Here is a 22,901-nt window from a genome sequence, read left to right on the forward strand (position 1 = left end):
TCCTATAGCAACAAGCTACCCCCTTCCACACCTCCCCCTCCCCAAGATAAAGGTGGAGGCCAAATAAAGATGCTACACAATCTTTTTTATTTCAAAATCTTGGCTTGCATCAATGGCTCACTGTAGCCTTTACTACACGCACTGATTCACTTGCATGCATACACACCTTTCACAAGCATACATACACATACTCACACACACCATTCACACACATAGGAGTGCTACCTGAAGGGAAGTGTAGGATTCAGATCAGGATCTGGGGCCATGGCTCACTACCTTGACCCCTTTCCAAGGTACTCTCCTTGCAAAGTGCTTAAGTGTCTCCTTTTTCCCTCTAGGACCCAGATTATATCTGAGTAACACTGTAGGTTCATAGAGGAGTGGATCAAAGAATGTAGACCCCCAAGGAGATTAGATGTGGAAGGGACCTGAGAGATCATCTAGTCAAAGAATTATATAAAATCATAAAACTTGAGCTCTGGCTTTGAATCTAAGCTGTTTGCCCAAAATGACACAGTGAGCAAATAGCAGAGATAACACTTGATGTTCTTAAATTTACTGACTCAGAAAGGAAGCCAAGTCAAAAAAGGGAGGAGCATCAGGAAAGAAGGTCCCAATTTTCCTCAGTTTCAAAGGAAAAGGAATCTCCAGCTGCCAATAAAAGTGCTAATCTCCAAGGGACAGCCTGGTATTTCATCTTTCTCAGTTGGGGCTCCCAACTGAGCCCCAGCAGGAATGGAGAAAGCAGGAAGCCCAGGAGAAGGCAAGGTACAAGGGGAGGGGATGGGCCAGGAAAAGGATTGGGTCTCCTTTAGTTTCTCTCACACCTGTAACCCTAATCTTGCTTTTTGGACCTGTATCAATTCAGCTGAGGAGGATTAAGGAAGGGCAGGTGGATGACTGAAGACTTGGCAGGAGGATTCTCCTAATCCAGGGTTCTGCATCTATTTGGGGTATCCAGACAAATAGAAATGATCTAGGAGCTGGAGAATGCTGCAGTACTTCAGGATCACCCCTAGATGACTGGGAAAGAGAAGTTGGGTTGGAGAACTTGCTATCAAGATATGCTGGGTATATCCAGACCAAAGAGGCTACAGGCCATGGTGGGGACCACTGAGCATCTTGCTCTCTGGGGAGGGAGGGTACAACAGTGACCTGAGCCCTAAAACAAGGAATTGTCCTAAAATGGATCTAGCCTCTGGGATTCAGAGGGCCAGTTCCACCTACTACCCTTGTTTCTCTATTTCCCCTTGGGGAAAGGGGGATTTTGACAGGAAAAAGCAGATATAATATATCTGCAAACAGAATAGGTGCCCTTAACCTCCAAAGATCTGGGGAGAAAAAAAAACTCCAGTCCTCTCTTTGCCCTGAATTAGGTGGCAAAGAACTTGTAGAATGTCACAAGAACAGCACGTGGCTATCCTCCCATCTAACTCCTTCATTTTCACTTGACCTAAGAGAGGGACAATCACTTGTTTGAGGTCATACAGTGAGTCTGGGGCTGAGCCAGGACAGGAACCCAGGAGTCAGCTCCGTGCTCTTGCCTATGAATAAAGGCTTCCCTTCCTGCCTGCTATTGTCCATCGGGAAAAGTTTAGTCTGGCTTCGGGGGAAGTCCCTGGGCTGCCTGTAATGGCAGAGAACAGCTCATGACAGCAGCTAGAGGGGCCAATGGCATGAAGAAGGGAGATCTTCTTGACTTTTCCTTGTCTTCTGTCCACTGGTCCTACTTCAACATCCCCACAGCTGGAGTTCCCAGGTCTACGTGGCAAGGTAGGACACTTTAGTAGAGGTCAGCGGAAAGGCTGCTGGGGAATCACTGGTGACAAGCCGATATAACAGCTCCTCTTTCTCTTGCTGGATCTGTTGACGCAGCTGTGACTCTTTCTCCAGGGCCTCTCGGACAAGATAAAGATCCTCTGAGAGCTGCCTGTAGGACACAGACACCAGAGTCAGATACAGATATGGCGGTCTGCCCTACAGCTAGTTGTCCTATTTGAGTAGCTGGGAACCCAAGACACAAGAAAAGGACTCATTAACTCTCTCAGTCAATCCCTCATTTCCTCCCTTTCATTAAAAATCACCTCAATTTCCTATGACTGAACAAGTTAGAGTATATGAATGTGGTGGAAAGAAATAATGAAAGGGATAGTTGGGAATATTTATTTGAATTGATGCAAAATGAAGTGAGCAGACCTAGGAGAATAATTTATATAGTAACAGCAATAGGGTAAAGGTAATCCATTGTAAAATATTTAGTAACTCTAATCAATACAATGACCCACCACAATTCCAAAGGATTCATCATGAAAAATGCTATTCACTTTCAAGTAGAGAACTGATGGACTCAGAATAAAGATTGAAGGATGTTTTTTTCCTTTCTTTTGCTTCCTTTTATTTTTCAACATGGCTAATGTGGAAATTTGTTTGACTATACATATTTGTAATGGGGTTTTGTTTTTCTTGCTTTCTCAAAGGATGGGGGAGGGGAGGAGAGAGAGAATTTAGAACTGAAAAAATAAAAAGATTAAAAGTTTCTTTGCTTAAAACAAAACAAACAAAACCGAAAAAACCAAAACCCCACCCCAATTTTTAAAGTCCTCTTCTCCAAGGAACCAGTCCCTAATTGGCCCAGTGTGCTCTAAAGATGTTTCAGCATGGAATTATGTATCACTCTTTGAAGAGTGATTTTATAATTTTCTTACCAATGTATATACATGCACACACATACACATACCCCTTCTCCTTCCTCTAGATTCTAACCTGTCCTCTTCCTCCTCCCACCAGATAAAGTTCTGCTCACTCACAGACTCACAATATGTCAGAAGTAAAGAGATTTTGGAAATTATTTAGTTTAACCCCTGAAACTTTTATAGATGGGAAAACTGAGCCCTAGAAGGGGGAAATACTTTTTATCTATGATCACATGCTTGTTTGTCAGAGAGAATTTGGCAAAGTCAAGATAAAGAAGACAAATCCAGGGTACTGACTGGCAGAGGCAAGGGTGGGCTGAGAAAGACCAGATATTCCAATTTTGAGACTTTCCCAGGACAGCTGGCAAATCACATAGCCACTGGAGATGCCTCCTGATCTTGACTACATCCACCTAATTGCCAGACTCTCACACATAAAATTGCTATTTAGAGAGGGAAGATGGGAATTCAAAAGTAGGAGTGTAGTTACCTGGACACCCGTTGGTGATTCTGTCCCTGGACCTGAAGATCCTCATTCTCTTGCTGCAGTATTGTAATTTTCTCTTCTAATGAGAGGTACTTCTCTTTCTGGGAAGCATCAAAAAGAAAGGGAACAGACACCAGAGGAGTTAAATGATGGCTCAATTAAATACATATCTAAATGAAGGCAGCCAACTCTCTAGTATTTGCAATAACGGTTGAATGAATAGTAAGAAATTAAATGATTTTTTAAAATTTGTTTTAGGCAAAAAAGTTCATCCTCTGTCTCATAAAATCTGTCACTGAAGTGGCTAGCAGATATAGGCTGTTTTACCTAGAGTCACCAAAACATAGAATACTAGACTTTCAGAGACAGAAGGACTTCAAGGAAAAAAAATACAGTTTGATTTCTATTTGAACAAGAAGATCTTTTTAAAAATTTTACTTATTTATTTGTTTCAGCATCCCATCTGTTCAAGAGTTCATACTTGATATGGAAAGAAAGGGTATTTTTGTTTTGGTCTCCTCCAGAGACAGAGTTTCCCCACAACCCTCTAGGCTCCTTCTTGCCATGGTGGAGCTATGACTTGGGAGTCAGAAGGCCACGGTTCCATTCTTGGAATTGGCCAATAACTCACTATATAACTTTTGGAAGTCATTTCTCTTCTATGACATCAATTTTCTAATTCATATAAGAAAGGAACTGGATTACATGATCTGTAAGATCCCTTTCAATCCTCAAAGTCAGTGAGCTCTGTCAGAGAGAAAAGCCCCTGTGGCAGAGGGACAGGGGTGAGAAGGTAGTGATATGAAGAATTGCTGAGGAAAGGGAAGAATAAAGATAAGACAGAGAAGCCCTTTTCCTACCATTGTTTCCATTTGGAGCAGCTTCCTGTCCAATTCATGGATACGTTCATTCTTCATTTCTATGACAAAGTGCAGACTTTCCAACTCCTGCTCCCAAAATTGGCTGAGGCTCCCATAATCCTAGACAGAGAAGCATAAAGTCTACTTACATATTTCTTCACTTACCAGGTCTAGGACTTGTCATTATGCTTTTGGGCAAATAACTTAACCTTTCTGGACTTTGGTTTCCTCATCAATAAAATTGAGAGATCAGTCATCCAGGTCTTGTTCACTACCAATAATTTTGGGGGGCCCCCCCACTCATAAAGGAGTAACACATTGGGCCTGCCTTGGCTATCTGCAAAATCCCTCCTTATTGCCTTGAATCACAGAATCTCAAAATTTCAGGCTCTTTAAGAATTGGAAGGAATCTCATCTAGTTCAGTCTTTACTTCGGTAAAAATCAGTTCTTTCTGACTGATTCTCTGACAAATTCATCCATTCACATTCCTCTTTTTGAAGACTTCCAGGGAAGGAAGAATTCATTACCCTCCAAGACAACTCATTATACTTTAGGGGAGCTATTATTAGGATTCATTGTTATTATTAATGTACATTAAATTTCAAAATATATATAACATCTTTTGTTAACTACAAGTACACATGTAGTAGATTAAACAAAACTATAATTGAATTAATTATATTTATAGTTATGTGTAATTATAATTATTTGGAAACATTTAATAATTTTTGAGCCAAAAACTGCCTCTCTGCTACTTTTATTCAGGATTCCTAGTTCCCAAGCTAGCATGTTTTCCCCAAGTATTCTCTTTCTCAGACTAAGCATCCTCAATTTCTTCAACCAATCCTTGCATAGCATGGTTTTAAGTTCTTACATTGTTAATGCAGCTAGTTAATGTCCTTCCTAAAATGTGGTACCCAGAACTGGACACTATACTTTAGCTTTAAGATGTGGCTATGATAAATAATCATTTCTCTTGTCTGGGACATTTTTGGATTTTCTAAAACCCAAATACACTAAGGATTAAGACTACTGCATTCAAAGGATCCTACCTGAATATGCTTCTTATAATCTCTGCTCAGGATAGATTCTTCTACTCTCTTCATCTTGGACTGGAAGACCTTCAATTGAGAATTTAGTTCATCTATGGTTTTCTGGAGGGTGAGAAAAGAAATGGATTGTAAAGAAGGAAACCAAGAAGAAATGTAATTGAAGGTTCCACAGTGATCAATGGATGGATGGAAGAGGGAAATGTCATCTCTTATTCCAGTTCACTCTTCACAGGCTGTTAAGTTCAACTTGAAAAAGCACACTTTTGACTCTTTCATTTTCCTGCTTAAGGCCTTTACACGACTTCCCATGGACTACAGAATAAAGTCCAAACTCTTCAATCCAGAATTTGCTATTCTGACTTTTCTCTTTAATCTCTTCTGCAAGTACTCTGCACTTTAACCTTTGTTTCCAACTGTATGATACACTTAATTCTATTGCTTGATTATCTGTCCCCTAGAATTTTCTTCCCACTTCTCCCTACTCATCCATTAAGCCCCAATTGAACTCTTCCCACTTCTAGAAAGCTGCTCTGTTTATTCTAGCCTTCAGTGACTACTTCTTCCCCCAGACTTCTTTAGCACAAACATTCAGTCTAATTAAGGTTAGGATTGTATGGCATAAAGTATTGTATTGTTCCCTAAGAGTTATGTTTGTCCTTTCTCCCTAGTTGATTCCTTGAGGAAGAGACAATGTAGTTGTACTGGCCAGAGCAAGGGACTTAAAGTTAATTCCAGTCTTAGCTCTTCGACTCTGACCACTTCTATCCAATCTAATAAACATTTTTTTCAAATATATATTCTCAATCTGCCAAGCACTATGCTAGGCACTGGAGATTAAAAACCCTTATATATGACTATATTTATATTCTCCTGAGAAAAGTAAAATGTACACATGAGCAAATATATAGATGAACAAATGCAAGATAACTTGAAGAGGGAGAAAGAAGTATAATACATTTCTAAACAGGTAAACTCAGAAAATTCTTTTAGGTCTACAAAAGTTTCATCAGTTCTCAAAATTCCGTTTTACTCAACTACACTTTACAGTGATATCGAATCTCAACTTCTTGTTCAACAATTCAATAACATTTGTTCCCAATCTTCATATCTATGAACTGGTAAAAGGATTAACAAACATTTTCACCCATATTTTTTTAAAGCATGCTGAGATTAAAATGTGTCAAGCAATCTTCCAATTTCAAAATTATAGAATTTTCCTAAAGACACAGATCTTTTATGATCTCCAGAGAACTTTGGGAGATCTTAGTTTTACCCCGGTCACCATTAAGAATAATAACGGACTTATTTTTGTTGTAGTTTATTTTTTTTCTTTCATCTTTTGATCTGATTTTTCTTGTGCAGCATGACGAATATGGAAATATGTTTAGAAGAATTGCACACGTTTAACCTATATTGAATTGCTTGCTAGCTATGGGAATGGGTGGGTGGAGAGGGAGAAAAAGTTGGAACACAAACTTTTGCAAAGGTGAATGTCGAAAATTATCTTTACATGAATTTGGTAAAATAAAAAACTTTAATAAAATAAAATATAAAAAAATAATAGTGGAATACTTTCAAATTCCTGGGGAGTTGCAGATACGAATTATTTTGTAACCCATAGCTGGGTTAGGTTTCTCTGACAGAATGATTTATGCCATATAACTGATTCCAAAGTATCTGTTTTCAGTCAGAAATTAAAACATCTTTTAAAATTATAACAGAAACTAAAACATCAGTAGTAAGTCTGTTTCTTCATTTATGAATAACCCTATGATTTCATTAATGCAGGTAAACCCTCCTATAATGCAGATTCCATCCACATATTTTTATTATGTTCTTTATAAATGTTTCACTGGGACTCTATGTAACTTGTTAGGAGGTTACATTGATTAGTGTCTCTAAATCTCTTGACATTGATTAGTGTCATATAAAGACCACATCAAAGTGAAGGAGTACAATATAGAAAGACAACAGAATTGTAACTCGTGAGGTGGCCAGCTGTGACTTCTGTGTACTAACAATGAAGTATGACATTTTCTTCTTTTGTATGTCAGGCAAATCAATCCTTCAGTGGCCTAGAAAATGTCATGTTAGACTCTATCTATATACTTAGTCTGTTCCAACCATTCTTTCTATTTTTGTTTACTTTAAAGTAATTTTTACTTCCTTATTTTTCTTGTACAACATAGCAAATATGGAAATATATTAAAAAGGATTGTACATATTTAACCTATATCATATTGCCCTGCTGTCTTGGAGGAGGTAAGGGAGAAAGAAAAAAAAATTTAGAACACAAAGTTTTACAAAAATGCATGTTGAAAAATATCTTTACATGTACTTAGAAAAATAAAATACTATTTTTAAAAAGTTATTTTTACCTCTTCATGCTAGATATCATGAAGTTACTGAGGCTCCCCTCCTTTTTTTGGGAAGAGATAATTTACTGTAGAAATCTTAACAGATCTGTACCACTTATGTTGTATTTGTTGTCCCTCAAATTTCATTCTTTAATGCCCTCAAGATAACAAGTTTTCTATAAACTAATTTTCTTCCCACCACTTTTTGCTGTTTTACTGGTAATTGTTTTGATAATCTTCCTCAAGCCTCTTCCTTTTTTTTTTTTTTATTTTTTATATTTAATAGCCTTTTATTTACAGGATATATACATGGGTAACTTTACAGCATTAACAATTGCCAAACCTCTTGTTCCAATTTTTCACCTCTTACCCCCCCCCTCCCCTAAATGGCAGGATGACCAGTAGATGTTAAATATATTAAAATATAACTTAGATACACAATAAGTATACATGACCAAAACATTATTTTGCTGTACAAAAAGAATCAGACTCTGAATTATTGTACAATTAGCCTCAAGCCTCTTCCAATCCATTTTACAAATGAGTTACATTTGAAACCAATACCGTTCTTTACTATCAGTTCTCTCTTCTTGACAAAGAAATCAGTATTTACTACGTGAAGTTCTTTTGACCTCTGGTTAAGAGGTTAAGTGGTTAAACTTCCTAAAGAAATAGTGAGAGTTAAAACAGTTAATGAGCAGGTCATTTTACATTTTGGTGAACAACAAGAGTTTGTTTAAATGGATTATGTTGGACCTGTTTTAATATGTTCTTTTTTTTATTGTAATTTTTATCTCTTTAATTAGAATAATAATGCATAGAAAACTTACCTCACATTTAAAGAAAATGCACAAAACTTTAATTCAATTATTTTATTATTAACATTTTGAAAAATGTGTGATTTCAATCATGTGATTTCTCAAGTCATTCATGCTAACTAACTGTAAGCCATCTACTATTTTGTTTTCTAATCATGACCCAAACTGCTCCCTATAGCAAACATTTATTTTTCAAACATCAGAATTCTTCTGGGCAAACTGAAGAATACCAATTATAGGATACTATGATCTTGTAACAACATTACATTACAAACAAAGCATTAGAGATGAATGGTAGAAGAAAAGAAGTCACATTTCAACAAGCATTTCATAAGTGCCCATCCTATGAGTGGGTCTGTGCATGGCACTGGGGAGACAAAGGTGGAAAAAATCCAACAACCTATATATCTTGCTCTAAGAGAAGTTTATAATTGAATCAGGGAAATGACACATAAACATGTTAATATGATACAATATTAAACAAGAAGGAAAGACCTAGACAAAGTAATAGAGGAAATACTAAAAGAATGATATCACTATTAGCTATACTAATTTGGGAAGGTTTCATAAAGGCATACCCTAATGCCTTATCATGATAAGGAAGTGACCTTGGTTATTCTAGTCCCAAGCTTCAGCAGGCTATACTATACTAGAATGACTTTAAATATGGTACAGTGATTTTAGTGCCAGGCCCAGAGTCAGGAAGATACCTTTTTTGTGAGATCAAATCTGGTCTCTGACACACATTAATTATGTGACCTTGGGCAAGCCACACTCTTTGGCTTAGTTTCTCATCTGTAAAATGAGCCGGAAAAAAAAAGGCTAACCACTCTAGGATCTTTGCCAAGAAAACCCCAAATGGGTCACAAAAAGTTGGATATGACTGAAAATGACCCGAACAACGAAAAGACCACCAGATCATTAATTCTTTGGCCATGGCAACGATGAGACAAAGGCAAATTTTAAAATAGCCCCTAGTCTTATGTGGGCCTACTTACACTCCTTCAAATAAAATAGTAGGAAAGAAGACAGAAGGTACTAAAATTTAAAAATTCATTTTTTTTTTTTTCAGGAGAGAGTTAAAAAGTACTGGATACCATCAAGTATCCTATAGTTCCATGAAACATGCAACTATATCTTACTAGGAAAATACTAGTTTCTCATGTGGAAGTCATATTAGAATTGTGTCTGTATAGATTGTCAAAGGTCAAAATCAACATCAAATTAAAAGAAAAGCATAAAGAAGAAATCGTGAAATATTGCAACTTTGACCTAACTTATTCATGACTCTTGATGCCAAAAAATGGGAAATGAAAAAATATTAATCTTGATTACCAACATTTTCACTGAAGCTTAGTTACTACAATGAAGAGGCCAAGAGAACCTCCAAACTATCTTCTTATGCAATATCAAGCAGAGAGAGGGGAAGGAAGATGCAAAATTTAACACTAGTTTAAAATACAAACTTGAGAATGAGCCTGGTATTCTCATATAAATAAAGTCAAATCTAAATCAGTGGAAAAATATCAGTTTGTTTATGGATAAGCCACACTAATATAATAAAAATTATTATATTAAAAAATTTTAATTCTGCCTAAATTGGTCTACTTGTTTAGTACCATATCATCCAAACTGCCAAAAATTATTTATAAAGCTAGAGAAAATAATAACAGAATTCATCTGGAAGAACAAAAGGGCAAAACTATCAAGGGAATTAATGAAAAAAATACAAAAGATGGCCCAACAGTACCAGATCTAAAGCTCTATTATAAAGTAGCAGTCATCAAAACCATTTGGTACTGGCTAAGAAATAATAAAGTGCTAAATCAATGGAAAAGGTTAAATATACATGACATAATAATCAATGACTATCATTATCTAATATTTGATAAACCCCCCAAACCCCAGCTTCTGGGATAAGAACTCACTATTTCATAAAAAAATGCTGAATAAACTGGAAAATAATATATCAGAAACTCAGCATAGATCTACATTTTACACTCCATACCAAAATTAAGGTCAAAATGGGTCCATGATTTGGGCATAAAGGGTGATATCATAAGCAAATTAGGAGAGCAAGGGATAGTTTATTGATCAGATCTTTGGAGAAGTAAAGAATTTATGACCAAAGAAGATCTAGAGAACATTATAAAATGCAGAATGGATAATTTTGATTACATTAAATTCAAAAGATTTTGCACAAACACAACCAACACAAACAAGATTAAAAGAGAAGCACAAAGCTGGAAAAAAAATTTAGAGCCAGTGTTTCTGATAAAGGTCTCATTTCTAAATATATAAAGAACTGTGTCAAATTTATAAGAATACAAGTCATTCTCCAGTTCATAAAGAGTTAAGGGATATGAAAAGACAATTTTCAGATGATGAAATTAAAGCCATCTATAGCCATTTGGGAAAAAAAGCTCTAAATCACTCTTGATTAAAGAAATGCAAATTAATATAATTCTGAGGTATTACCTCACACCTCTCAGGTGTGACTAAAATGACAGGAAAAGATAATGATAAATGTTGGAGGGGATGTGAGAAAACTGGAACACAAACACATTGTTGGTAGAATTGTGAAATGATCCAACCTGGAGAGCAATCTGGAACTATGCCCAAAGGGCTAAAAACTGTACATACCTTTTGATCCAGCAGTGCTATTACTGTATCCCAGTGAAATCATAAAGGAGGGAAAGGAAACCCCACATGTGCAGAAATGTTTGAAGTAGTTCTATTTGTGGTAGCAAAGAATTGGAAAATAAGTAGATGCCCATCAACTGGGGAATGGCTAAATAAGTTATGGTATATGGAAGTAATGGAATATTATTGTTCTATAAAAAAAGATAAACAAGCTGATTTTAGAAAGGCCTGGAAAGATTTACATGAACTGAAGATGAGCAAAACAACCAGAATCAGGAACACATTGTACACAATAACAGCAGGAATGTGCAATGATCAGTTATGAAAGACTTGGTTCTTCTTAGTGGTTTAACAATCTGAGACAATCCCAACAAACTTTTTGAAAAGAAAATGTCATCTGTATCAAACAAAGAGAACTATGGAAATTGGATGTAAATCGATACATGCTATGTTCATTTTCCCCCCTTTTGTACTAATTTCCTCTCCCAACATGATTCATAAAGAAATGTGTATTAAAAAATTAACATACTATCAAACTGTGCATACCCTTTGATCCAGCAGTGTTACTACTGGGATTATATCCCAAAGAGATTATAAAGAAGGGAAAGGGACCTGTATGTGCACGAATGTTTGTGGCAGCCCTTTTTGTAGTGGCTAGAAACTGGAAACTGAATGGATGTCCATCAGTTGGAGAATGGCTGAATAAATTGTGGTATATGAAAATTATGGAATATTACTGTTCTGTAAGAAATGACAAACAGGATGATTTCAGAAAGGCCTGGAGAGACTTACACGAACTGATGCTAAGTGAAATGAGCAGGACCAGGAGATCATTATATACTTCAACAACAATACTAGATGATGACCAGTCCTGATGGATCAGGCCATCCTCAGCAACGAGATCAACCGAATCATTTCTAATGGAGCAGTGATGAACTGGACTAGCTTATACCCAGAAAAAGAACTCTGGGAGATGACTAAAAACCATTACATTGAATTCCCAATCCCTATATTTATGCACACCTGCATTTTTGATTTCCTTCACAAGCTAATTGTACAATAATTCAGAGTCTGATTCTTTTTGTACAGCAAAATAATGTTTTGGTCATGTATACTTATTGTGTATCTAAGTTATATTTTAATATATTTAACATCTACTGGTCATCCTGCCATCTAGGGGAGGGGGTGGGGGGGTAAGAGGTGAAAAATTGGAACAAGAGGTTTGGCAATTGTTAATGCTGTAAAGTTACCCATGTATATATATCCTGTAAATTAAAGGCTATTAAATAAAAAAAAAAAAAAAATTAATACACATACATGTATAACCAGAAAAAAATTTTTAAATAAAAAAAAAATTTTTTTAAAAGAGAGGATGGGCCTTGTAACAGACTTGGTGTTTATTTTTATAGGCATAGTCTAATTAAATTCAGAAAACATCCTCACCAAGAGTACAAGAATGACTAAGATTTTGGTCCTGACAACTCACAAATTCAATTTCACTTAGTTCAGCAAGTGTTGAGTAAGGATCTGTTATGCACAGGGGCCCTATGCTAGGTACTTATGCATACAATGGCAGGAATGAAACAACTCCTTCCCTCAGAGAGCTTACATTGTACAAGGCTGAAGTGGCAACCTACACAATCCAAAATTTAAATAAAATGTATACAAAGAGTTTGAAAGGAGGGAGAATCTAGAAAAGCTTCAGGCAAGAGATAGCAAGTAATTCCCTCGAATCTTGAAGGGCACTGGGGACTTCAAAAAGTAGAGCTATTGAGGGAGAAGGGAAAGGAAGGAAGGAAATAAACGTGTATATAATACCTACTATGTGCCAGACAAAGTGTTAAGTTCTTGACAAATATTATTTCATTTGAACAACCCTGTGAGGAAAGTGCTGTTATAATTCACATTTTATAGTGGAAGAAACTGAGACAAATAGACTTTAAGTGACTTTCCCAGAATCAAATGGCTAGTAAAGCATCTTAGTTCAAATTTGAACTCATGTCTTTTTGACTCCAAGTCTGGCCTGGGAGAATCATACAAGGAGTAAACCTGTACAGAGGTCACAGAGACAGGAAATGCAATGTCACACATAGGGAACAATAAGAGTAGACCAATCTGGCTGGAATTTTTAGTGCATGGGAGGTGGGTGGTAATGGGAAATCAATCTGGGAAGCTACATCAGAGCCTGATTGTGAAAGATTCCAAATACTAAAGTCATGTCTTGGTATTTTATCCCAGAGGCAATTAAGGAATCACTGATGCTACTTTTGTGGCATAATAGGACCTGTATTAAAATATAGAGGGATGGTGATCTGTGACAGTGAAAGAATCCCTCATTGCTAGAATCATTGATCTTTGAAATAAAAAATTTTAAATACTAAAAATTTTGAAATAAAAATTTTTTAAAGCTCACAACTCAATATAATAAAAATGACAATTTTACCTAAATTAATTTATTTATTCAGTATCATACCAATCAAACTACCAAGACTAGAAAAAGTAACAAAATTTACCTGGAAGAACAAAAGGTCAAGAATATCAAGGGAATTAATTTTTAAAAATGTAAAGGAAAGTGGCCTGGTTAGATCTAAAATTACATTATAAAGTGGCAATCATATTTTATACTGGCTGAGAAAGAATGTGGTAGATCAGTGCAATGGTTTAGGTACATAAAACACATTAGTAAATGATTATAGTAATCTAAAGTTTGATAAACCCAAAGACTCCTGCTTCTGGGATAAGAAGTCACTATTTGACAAAAAACTAGTGGGAAAACTAGAAAATAGTATGACAGAAACTAGGTATAGAGCAATATCTCACACCCTATACCAAGATAAGATCAAAATTAGTACATGATTTCTCCCCCCCAAAGTATTTTATTTTTCCAAATACATGTAAAGATAGTTTTCAACTTTCATTTTTTTGAAAAACTTTGTGTTTCAAATTTTTTTCCCTATCTTTCTCACCATTCCCTCCCAGCATAGCTGGCAATCTGATATAGATTAAATACATTATATTCTTTTAAATATATATTTCCATATTTGTCATGTTGTACAAGAAAAATCAGACCAAAAGGAGAAGGGGGGGGGGGGGGAGAAACTATGAGACAAAAAACAAAACAAAACAAAGAAACAAAGAAAAAGGTGAAAATACTACACTACAATCCATATTTAGTCTCCATAGTTCTCTCTCTGGATGTGATTGGCATTTTTCACCCCAAGTTTACTGGAACTGCCTTGAATCACTGCATTGTTGAGAAAAGCCAAGTCCATCACAAATGATTACCCCGTAATCTTGTTGTTACTGTGCACAATGTTCTCCTGGTTCTGCTCACTTCACTTAGCATCAGTTCATGTCAGTCTTTCCAAGGTTTTTCTGAAATCAATCTACTCATCATTTCTTTTTTGTGGGGGAGGGAGTGGTGGTTTGCAAGGTAACTGGGGTTAAGTAACTTGCTCAGGGTCACCCAGCTAATGTTAAGTGTCTAAAGCCACATTTGAAGCTGCTGCAAACATTTTTGCATATGTGAGTTCTTTCCCCTTTTTATTATCTCTAATTAAAGTGTATGAACAGTGTTATAGCTCTTTGGGCATGGTTCCAAATTGCTCTCCAGGATGGTTGGATCATTTCACAACTCCACCAGCAATATATTGGTGTTCCAGTTTTGAATGGGTACATGATTTCGACATAGAAGGTGATACCATAAGCTAATTAGGAAAGCAACAGTTTACCTGTCAGACCTATGGGGAAAGGAAGAATTTATACAAAAAAAAGATAGAAAACAAATTTATAGTATGAATTGCAAAAGAAATAATTTTGATTACATTAAATTTAAAAAGTTTTATATAAAAAAAACCAGTGCAACCAAAGAAAACAGAAAACTGAAAAACAAATAAAAACAATTCTCAGAGACAACCTCACTCCTATCAGATTGGCTAATATGACAGAAAAGAAAAATTATAAATGTTGAAGAAGATGTGGGAAAGTTGGAACTTTAATGCACTGTTGGTAGAATTGTGCACTGATTGAACCAATCTGGAGAGCAACTTCAAACTATGCCCAAAGGGCTATAAAATTGTGCATACCCTTTGATCCAACAATACCACTGTTAAGTCTGAATTTCATAAAAAAGGGGAAAGGACCTACTACAAAAATATTTCTTTCTTGTAATGGCAAAGAATGGGAAACTGAGGGAATGCCCATCAATTGGGAAATAGCTGAACAAGTTTGTGGCATATGAATATAATGAAATATATTGTTCTATAAGAAAAGATAAGCAGATGGATTTCAGAAAAACCTAGAAAGACTTACAAATTGATGCTGAGTGAAGTGAACAGGACCAGGAGAACATTGTAGCAGTAACATTGTGTAATGATCAACTATGACAGATTTAGCTCTTTTCAGCAATACAGTGAACCAAGACAATTCCAAGATTCATGTTGGACAATGGTATCTAATCCAGGGAAAGAACTATGGAATCTGAATGCATATTGAAGCATATTATTTTCACTTTTTGTTGTTTTTTTCTTTCTGGTGATTTTTTTTCCTTGCTGTTCTAGTTCTTTCACAACATGACTAATATGATTGTATATGTCTAACCTATATCAGATTGCTTGCTGTCTTAGGGAGAGAGAAGAAAAGGAAAGGAGGGAGAAAATTTTGGAACTCAAAATCTTACAAAAATGAATGTTGAAAACTATTATTACTTGTAATTAGAAAAAATTAAATACTATTAAGTGTAAAACAAGACAAAAGCTAATAGTTCCTTGATTGCATTAGCGTCTAAAGTTTGACTATTAGAATTTTATTCCTTGAGATTGAGTAATATCTTTTTTAGACTCTTAATTTAAAGTGCAGAGTCCCCTGACAGCGTGATATATCAAGCCATTAAAATAGTCTTCAGCACTTTAGCAAGAATATGTTGGACTCTTTGCTCCATAAAAAGGGATTATTCCCCTTAGAGAATGAAAGATATAGGGCATAGAAGACCAACTAGGATAACTTCTTGGGTACTGTGAGGCAAAACCAGCTTGAGACAAGTTTGGGGATTAACCACCCGCCCAGGAAAAGTCTGTCCCACACAGCTGATGCCCACACCAGATCTGCCGGTGTATTTCTCTTACCCCTCTGCTCACCTGCAGGGCTGTGTTGGCCACCTGTAAGGAATTCATGAGGTCTATTTTCTCCTTTTCATGTGAGGCCTTAAGTGCTGCAGGGAAAGAGCACCATGATTAGCTTAGCTACCAAAAGCCTTACCCCTGGCCAAAAAAGTATCAGTTCCTACTAGATGCCTGAACGATCTGAAACTCAGTCAGACAACTAAGAAATAACTGAGAAATAAAAATTTCTAGGCACTTTCGACATTTTAGCTCAATCTAGTAAAAAAAAATTCAAAGAGACCTCAGCTGTAGTCATTATTCCACTACCAGTCACTACAATTATTACAGGGATTAAGTACTTGGAAGTACCCTTACTTCCCTGAACCTCAGTTTCCTCATCTGTAAATTGAATATGACAAGTCCTGTCTACTTCCCAGAACAGTTATAATGATCACATGAGATAATGGAGGGTACCATTAAGACCCTATATTCTACCAGCCTAGCTCTTTTGCTGAGCTGTAACTCAGCTGAGCTGAGAGTAAATAGTAATTGTAATACCAGCAGCAACAGCAGCAGCAGTAGTGGTAGTAAATAATACCATTTAGATAGAATTTTAAGCTTTACAAAGAACTTTACAAATATTATCTCATTTGATCCTTACAACAACTCTGGAAAGTATATATTATTATTATCGCAATTTTACAGATGAGGAAGTTGATGAAGATAGAGGTTAAGTGATTTGTCAGGATCATATAAACTACTAAATGAGCTTTTTTTACCTGAATCCTGATCCAGATAATATCTGGATTACAATATCTGATTACATTAAATTAAAAAAGTTTTACACAAACAAAACCAGTACAACCAAGATTAGAAAGAAAATAGAAAACTAAAAAACAAAAACAATTTTGAGATAACAAACTCTCAATTATCCAGAGATAATAATGATACTTACCTCTCAGGGTTGTTGTGAGGATCAAATGAGATAATAATAGTAAATTAATTGGCACGTGATAAGCAACATATAAATGTTAGATTTTTATTATCTTGATTAACAAATCCTCTCAGCACAAAACTTCTTTTTCATAATATTCCTATAGGTATAGGGATACTAATATTTTGTTAATAGAGAAGTCCAGATAGGGTGACTTCTGGTCTAGCATCACTCAGCTAGCTGCTTCTGACTCAATCACAGGTCAGTCTCCCATCTGAAGAATAGAAGAATGGGAGTAGCAGGATAGTATGAAGCAATGGCTAGTTCCCACAAGGTTTGAGGCTTCCTGGATTGGTTTCATTTGGCATTAAAGGATAGAATCCTGGGATTTGGGGTCTTTTTTGAAGATGTTTTTCTCTTGTTCCCTCAATTAGAGGAATGCATTAACAAAGTGACATCTGAATTTAATTAAAGTCTGGATTTAAAACACCTTTCAGAATCTGACACATCTTTAATAGAGAATTTTTAACAATTTGACAGGACAATTTGTTTTTTGTTTGGCTAGGCCATTGGGATTAAGTGACTTGCTCAGGGTCACACAGCTAGTAAGTGTGAAGTGTCTGAGGTGAATTTGAACCTCCTGATTCCAGAACCAGCTGTGCCATGTTCTAGACATTCCAGCTAGAATTTCTTCCGTATTCCCATATAGGAATGGAACCAGGGCTAGAACGGATTTCAGAAGCCATATATATTCTAATTCTCTTATTATGTAGGTGAGGAAAATAAGGCTAAATAGGGTTAAATGACTTTTCCAAGGTCTCACAGATAGATCTCAGAGATAAGATTTGAACCCATTTAGGTCTATATTCCAAAGAGATCATAACAAAGGGAAAAGGACCTACATAAACCCCCCAAAAATATATTTTTCTACGTTCACTGTTCTTTCCACTGTACCATGTTGCTTCTCTTAGAAAGAGTATGGAGTGTATAGCACAGTGGATAGAACACTCACTCTGGAGTCAGGAGGACTTGAGTTCAAATCCAGCCTCAGACATTTCACACTTACCAGCTGTGTGACTCCAGGAAAGTCACTTCACCTCACCTCACCTTGCAAGCAGAAAAAAAAAAAGAAGTTGAGATTCCTGTTCTGCCTTTAATTGTGGGATAGTCAAACTGCATGGACCTTAAATTCTTCTTAGATGAATTTAAAGGGAGCTAGCTTAGTTGATCTTTAAGGTCCCTAATATTCTAAATCCTAACTTCCCTTCATTTCACTGACATTCTATAATTCTATGACTCTCAGTAGGAGGAAGCACAGGGGTACATTCCAGAACTGAGGGGAGGGAAGGCATCTTAAGGTGTGGCTCCCCAACTTGAGGCACCTTGGTGGGGCACTTCCTATTACCTGCTTTCAAGCAAGATGGACCACGTCTCCCCAGGTATGTCAGGACATTCCTACCCCTTGGGAAGGGTTCCAGATACTAAATTTTGAGTTTATCCCTAACCTCACCCCATAGTAGTAGTCCCAGAAATACTTCCTCCCATTCTCAGTCAACAAGCTCTGTGAGTTTAAGAGTGAGGCTTTTCCTCAACCAATAAAGGGTTCTATGAGTCACAAAACCTCTGCCTCTTTCTCTTCCCCAGTCACTGCTTTGGCCAATTCATGCTGAGCTGAGGAGACCAGGTCAGGAGCCACATGCAGATTTTCTCAGGACCATACATAGACACGAAGACAAAATGACAAATTAGCAAGGGAATTCTGCTCTTCTGGAATATGGGAGAAATTAAGATTCCTGTAGAATAAGAAATACACGCATGCACGTGCATGTACACATGAAAAAAGGGACAAGATAAACAAACAAAATAGAATCAGAATTCTATATAAGAATATTTTCATCTTTCAAAGTGTCAGTCTCCAAAGGTCACTGAAATAGTCACCAAAGCCAAGAGGGTTAGTAAGGCTCCAAGTGGCTATCCATTGCCATTTTAGTATAATACCAGAATCTCTTAATTCTGAAAAATATTCCCTTTGCACTGGTTGATTCAGGACTACAGACTAGTTGCCACTGAGACACACCTTCAAGCTCTTGGTAATTATTATTCCGTGAGAGGAGAAGCTAGAGGGGCAATGGACAGAGTACTAGCCTGAAGTCAGGAAGACATGAGTTCAAATCCAGCCTCAGATATGTACTAGTCGTGTAACTTTGGGCAAATCATATAACCTAACTTTTGTCTCAGTTTTCTCATCTATAAAATGTGGGTAATGATGATACTTCCCTCTCAGGGTTGTTGTGAGGTTCAAATGAGATAATAAGAGTAAATTGCTTGGCACATGGTAAGCAATATATAAATGTTAGGTTTTTATTACCTCGATTAACAAATCCTCTCAGAACAAAACTTTTTTCTCATAATATTCTTATGAGGTATAGGGATACATGCTTTATTAATAGAGAGGTCCGGATAGGGTAAATAAATTGCCTAGTTTTGCAAAGCATGCTAAATAAAAAGATCAGGACTAGAACCCAATTCTTCTGACTTGGTCCAGAGCTCTTAAATCAATTTACAAACCTAAATTTAGAGAGTGGTTGGAAAATCCCCTTTCAGGCTCCAACACCAGTCATGGATCTTTGACCCAAAGGGTGGTCCTACACATGAAGGTGTAGCAAGAACATGATCTCCTTTTGGAAAAGCATCTCATGTACCATCTGAGCTAGGTCTGTTACTCCCCTAAGAAGACAGGGGTCTCCTCTTTCACAGTCTGGAATTTTAGAGGGGCTGCTCCTACCCTTACCTTGCAAGCTCTCTTCATGTTCCCTTTGCAATACTTGTTGCTGTTCAGCAGGTTTTTCATGAAGCTCTAATTCCTGTTCAATCACCACCTGGAAATAAGGTAGATCCAGGGAAGAGTAGTATGGAGTCAATTAGTTGCCTACCATTATAATTCCAAGAACAAGTTTCATAGATACCAGGACTGGCAAGGATATTAAAGATCATGTAATCTGACTCACTTATTTTACTAAGAAGAAACCAAATCCCAGAGCAGTGAAATGTGTTTACCCAAAGTCACACAGAGAATTAAGAGTAAAGATGGGAAATTGGATCTCCTGAATGTCAATTTAGTGTTGATTCAGAAAGTGAACTATATAGAACATTTCCCCCCCCTTAGGAATCAGAGGTTTAAAAACATCAAGGAAAAGAAACTCCAAGCCTACTGACATTAGTCTTTTCATTATGGAATGATTGTTCCTTAGTCATTTTCCTCCCACATTTCTCCATATAATTTCTCCTAGACAGAATGGTAGGTTATAGCCTAAGAAAACTGTTGGAAACTGGGTCAGGGAACCCACCTGGATTTCCACTTCTCTGGTCTTACACTCCAGCCCCAGCTTCTCTGACTCATCTTGATCCTTCTGGAGAACATGGACGATATCCAGTTGCTGCTGCTCATCATGGAAGAGATGGGTATTTGGGTCTATAAGGGAAAAGCAGATCCATTGGGGTAGTTGGGGGGCAAGATCTAATCAGAAGAAATGGCTGGCAGAATCCCTATCTTCATGAGTAGGAGGACAGTAGAGTTAACTGGAGGATGCTGGCCCAAATATAATTAGGAAACATCAAAGCCTGACTAATTTTATTTCCAATAGTATTTTATTTTTCCAAATACATGTAAAGATAGTTTTCAACATTCATTTATTTACTACTGATTAACTTTTGCCAGATGTATTTCATTAATCCACAGAATTCTTAATAAGGGGACCATCCTCTATCAATACAGCCTGCCACCTTCTTTGACAATTTTACAAATACATATTTACTACAAGGATTTTGTTTTGTTTTGTTTAAACAGAAGAGGGTGAGAGAGGGAAAAAATAAATGAATATTAATTGAAAAAAATTTTAAAAAACATATTTTGGAAAGTTGCCTGGGACATTGACAAGTTCAATGCCTTGCCCAGGATCACACAATCAGTATGTTCCATAAACAGAATGTGAGTGAAGGTCTTCTGGTCTTCAGAGCCCTATTCATTATGTCACCCTGCCCCTCCAAACATTAATTTTTATGAAGAAAGAAAATACAGTCCAGTAAAAGGGCAGCATAATACAATGGAAAGAATACTGGATGACAGTTAAGAAACACCTGACTCTGAATCACATCCCTTCTGATATCCCTTAACTGTGGGCATGAATTGAAAATTAACTTATGAAATGATGAAAGGGGAGTAAGTACATCTATTTTTTGGTACTTACTAAGAAAGTCTGTGATTGACAGTAAGAAACATAGCTATAACACTTTAATAAGATGGAGACAAGAGGCAAAAAGTGATAAAAAGGCACATGGAGACATGGGGACAGGGGAATGGAATAGTGAAGGGAAGTAATGCGAAAAGATGGAGGGGAAGGGGAAAGAGGTAGAGAATATGGTCACTCAGGAAGTCATGAATTTGGGGACTGAAAGTCCTAGTGAGCATGGACTGAAAGGAGAAGGAAAACTGCTAGAATGGGGTTGGGAGCAAGAATTTCAAGTCTCATTTTTTTAGGGAGACAAACTGACTCCTATCTGTGCCATCTTGGGATTGGGTCATTAAGATATCCAAATTATCCAAAGTTATTGGTAAAACTTTAAAGGTTAACATGTCCACATTATTTCAAAATTGTCAGCATTTTTTGATGTTCTGCTAGTCTGGAGCTATGGAGGTCTGGATTTTTTTTCTCGAATTTATGGAAAAGAAACTTTGACAAGTAGCACCTAAATGGGTTCTCCTGGTTCAACACATTATCAGAACACGAATTTTGGTTAATATATGATACACTTTGTGAATTATTCTCCTTTAATAGTTGGAATGGTTTGTATGCAATTTCCAGGTTACACTTTGTAATCTTATTTTTTTTATTGGCTACTTAACAAACTTATTTACTATATTTACTAAAAAGGAATAGGGATAGTTAGGGAGATGAGAACAACAGCAAGTCACTTCCATTCTTTGAGCCTCAGTTTCTTCATCTGTAACATGGGGATAATATCTGTAGTATCATAAGCATGCATTAAGCAATAGCTTTATGCTAAGCAGACACTGTGCTAAACCCTGGGAAACTAAAAAAAGACAAAAAAAAGTTGTTCTTTGTCCTCAAGGAAGTCATATTCTAATGAGGGAGACCACATGCAAACAACTGCACTTTTAACTGTAGGTAAAAAGAAATCTCAGAGGGAAGGCACTGCTAGTGAGGTAGAGGTGGGGCAAACTGCGAAAAGCCTCCTGCAGAGGAGTTATTTGAGATGAGCTTTGAAGGTAGTGGTCAAGAAGGAGAGCTTAAAGAATAAGCAAGTGAAAAGGTACTGGGCTAAGAAGGGAAGTATCCTGTGCAAAGACCAGCAGAAGGCATTTATTGCTGGCTTGGAGAATACATGGAAAAGAGGAAACTGAAAGAAGACTAAAAAGATTGGAAGTGCTTTAAATATCAGAGAGGATTTTATGTTTCATCTCAGAGGTAACAAGGAACTGTTGGAATTTCTTTAATTAGAGATATGTGTTTGAGAATAAAACATGGTCAGATCGGTACTTTATTGTAGTTGTGGTTGTTGCCAAAGAGAACCAGACATCAGGAGGATGATGTCTTTACTTGCAAATGAATTAGGTTTGAATGAGGCAGGGCAGTGCAAAGTCTCCAGTCTCCCCTACAGAGTCATTTAGAATCCAGTAGCAAGTCAGGACGACAGGCAATAGGCCCTTTATGTTTCAGGAAAATCACTTTGGCAGCTGATGAACTGTAGTGAAGATAGATGTGAGGCAGGGAGACCAGGGAAGCTATTGTAATAATCCAGGTGTAAAATGTAAAAGTCTGCACCATGGTAGTAGCTTTTCTAGAAAGAAAGATGAAAGAAATATTGCCAAGGTAGAAATGATAGGACTTGGAAAACAGACTGACATGTAATGAGGATGAGAGAAGAGCTGAGAATAA

At 36.6% G+C, this 22,901-nt stretch overlaps 1 protein-coding gene across 1 annotated transcript in view; it reads right to left on the reverse strand.

The window, feature by feature from the left end:
* Positions 1-64: 64 nt before the first annotated feature.
* The window catches only part of CCDC69 (coiled-coil domain containing 69), a 37,341-nt gene continuing 14,504 nt past the window's right edge, over positions 65-22,901 (reverse strand). The window contains exons 3-9 of the mRNA XM_012551868.3: positions 20,292-20,416; positions 19,736-19,823; positions 16,047-16,120; positions 5,094-5,195; positions 4,041-4,160; positions 3,184-3,281; positions 65-1,930 (exon numbers count right to left, since the gene is read on the reverse strand). Coding sequence (XP_012407322.1) covers positions 1,762-1,930; positions 3,184-3,281; positions 4,041-4,160; positions 5,094-5,195; positions 16,047-16,120; positions 19,736-19,823; positions 20,292-20,416 — 776 coding nt within the window. The 3' untranslated portion in view covers positions 65-1,761. The remainder of the gene's footprint in view (positions 1,931-3,183; positions 3,282-4,040; positions 4,161-5,093; positions 5,196-16,046; positions 16,121-19,735; positions 19,824-20,291; positions 20,417-22,901) is intronic.

This window comes from Sarcophilus harrisii, chromosome 2, assembly GCF_902635505.1.
Source record: "Sarcophilus harrisii chromosome 2, mSarHar1.11, whole genome shotgun sequence".
Lineage (NCBI taxonomy): Eukaryota > Metazoa > Chordata > Mammalia > Dasyuromorphia > Dasyuridae > Sarcophilus > Sarcophilus harrisii.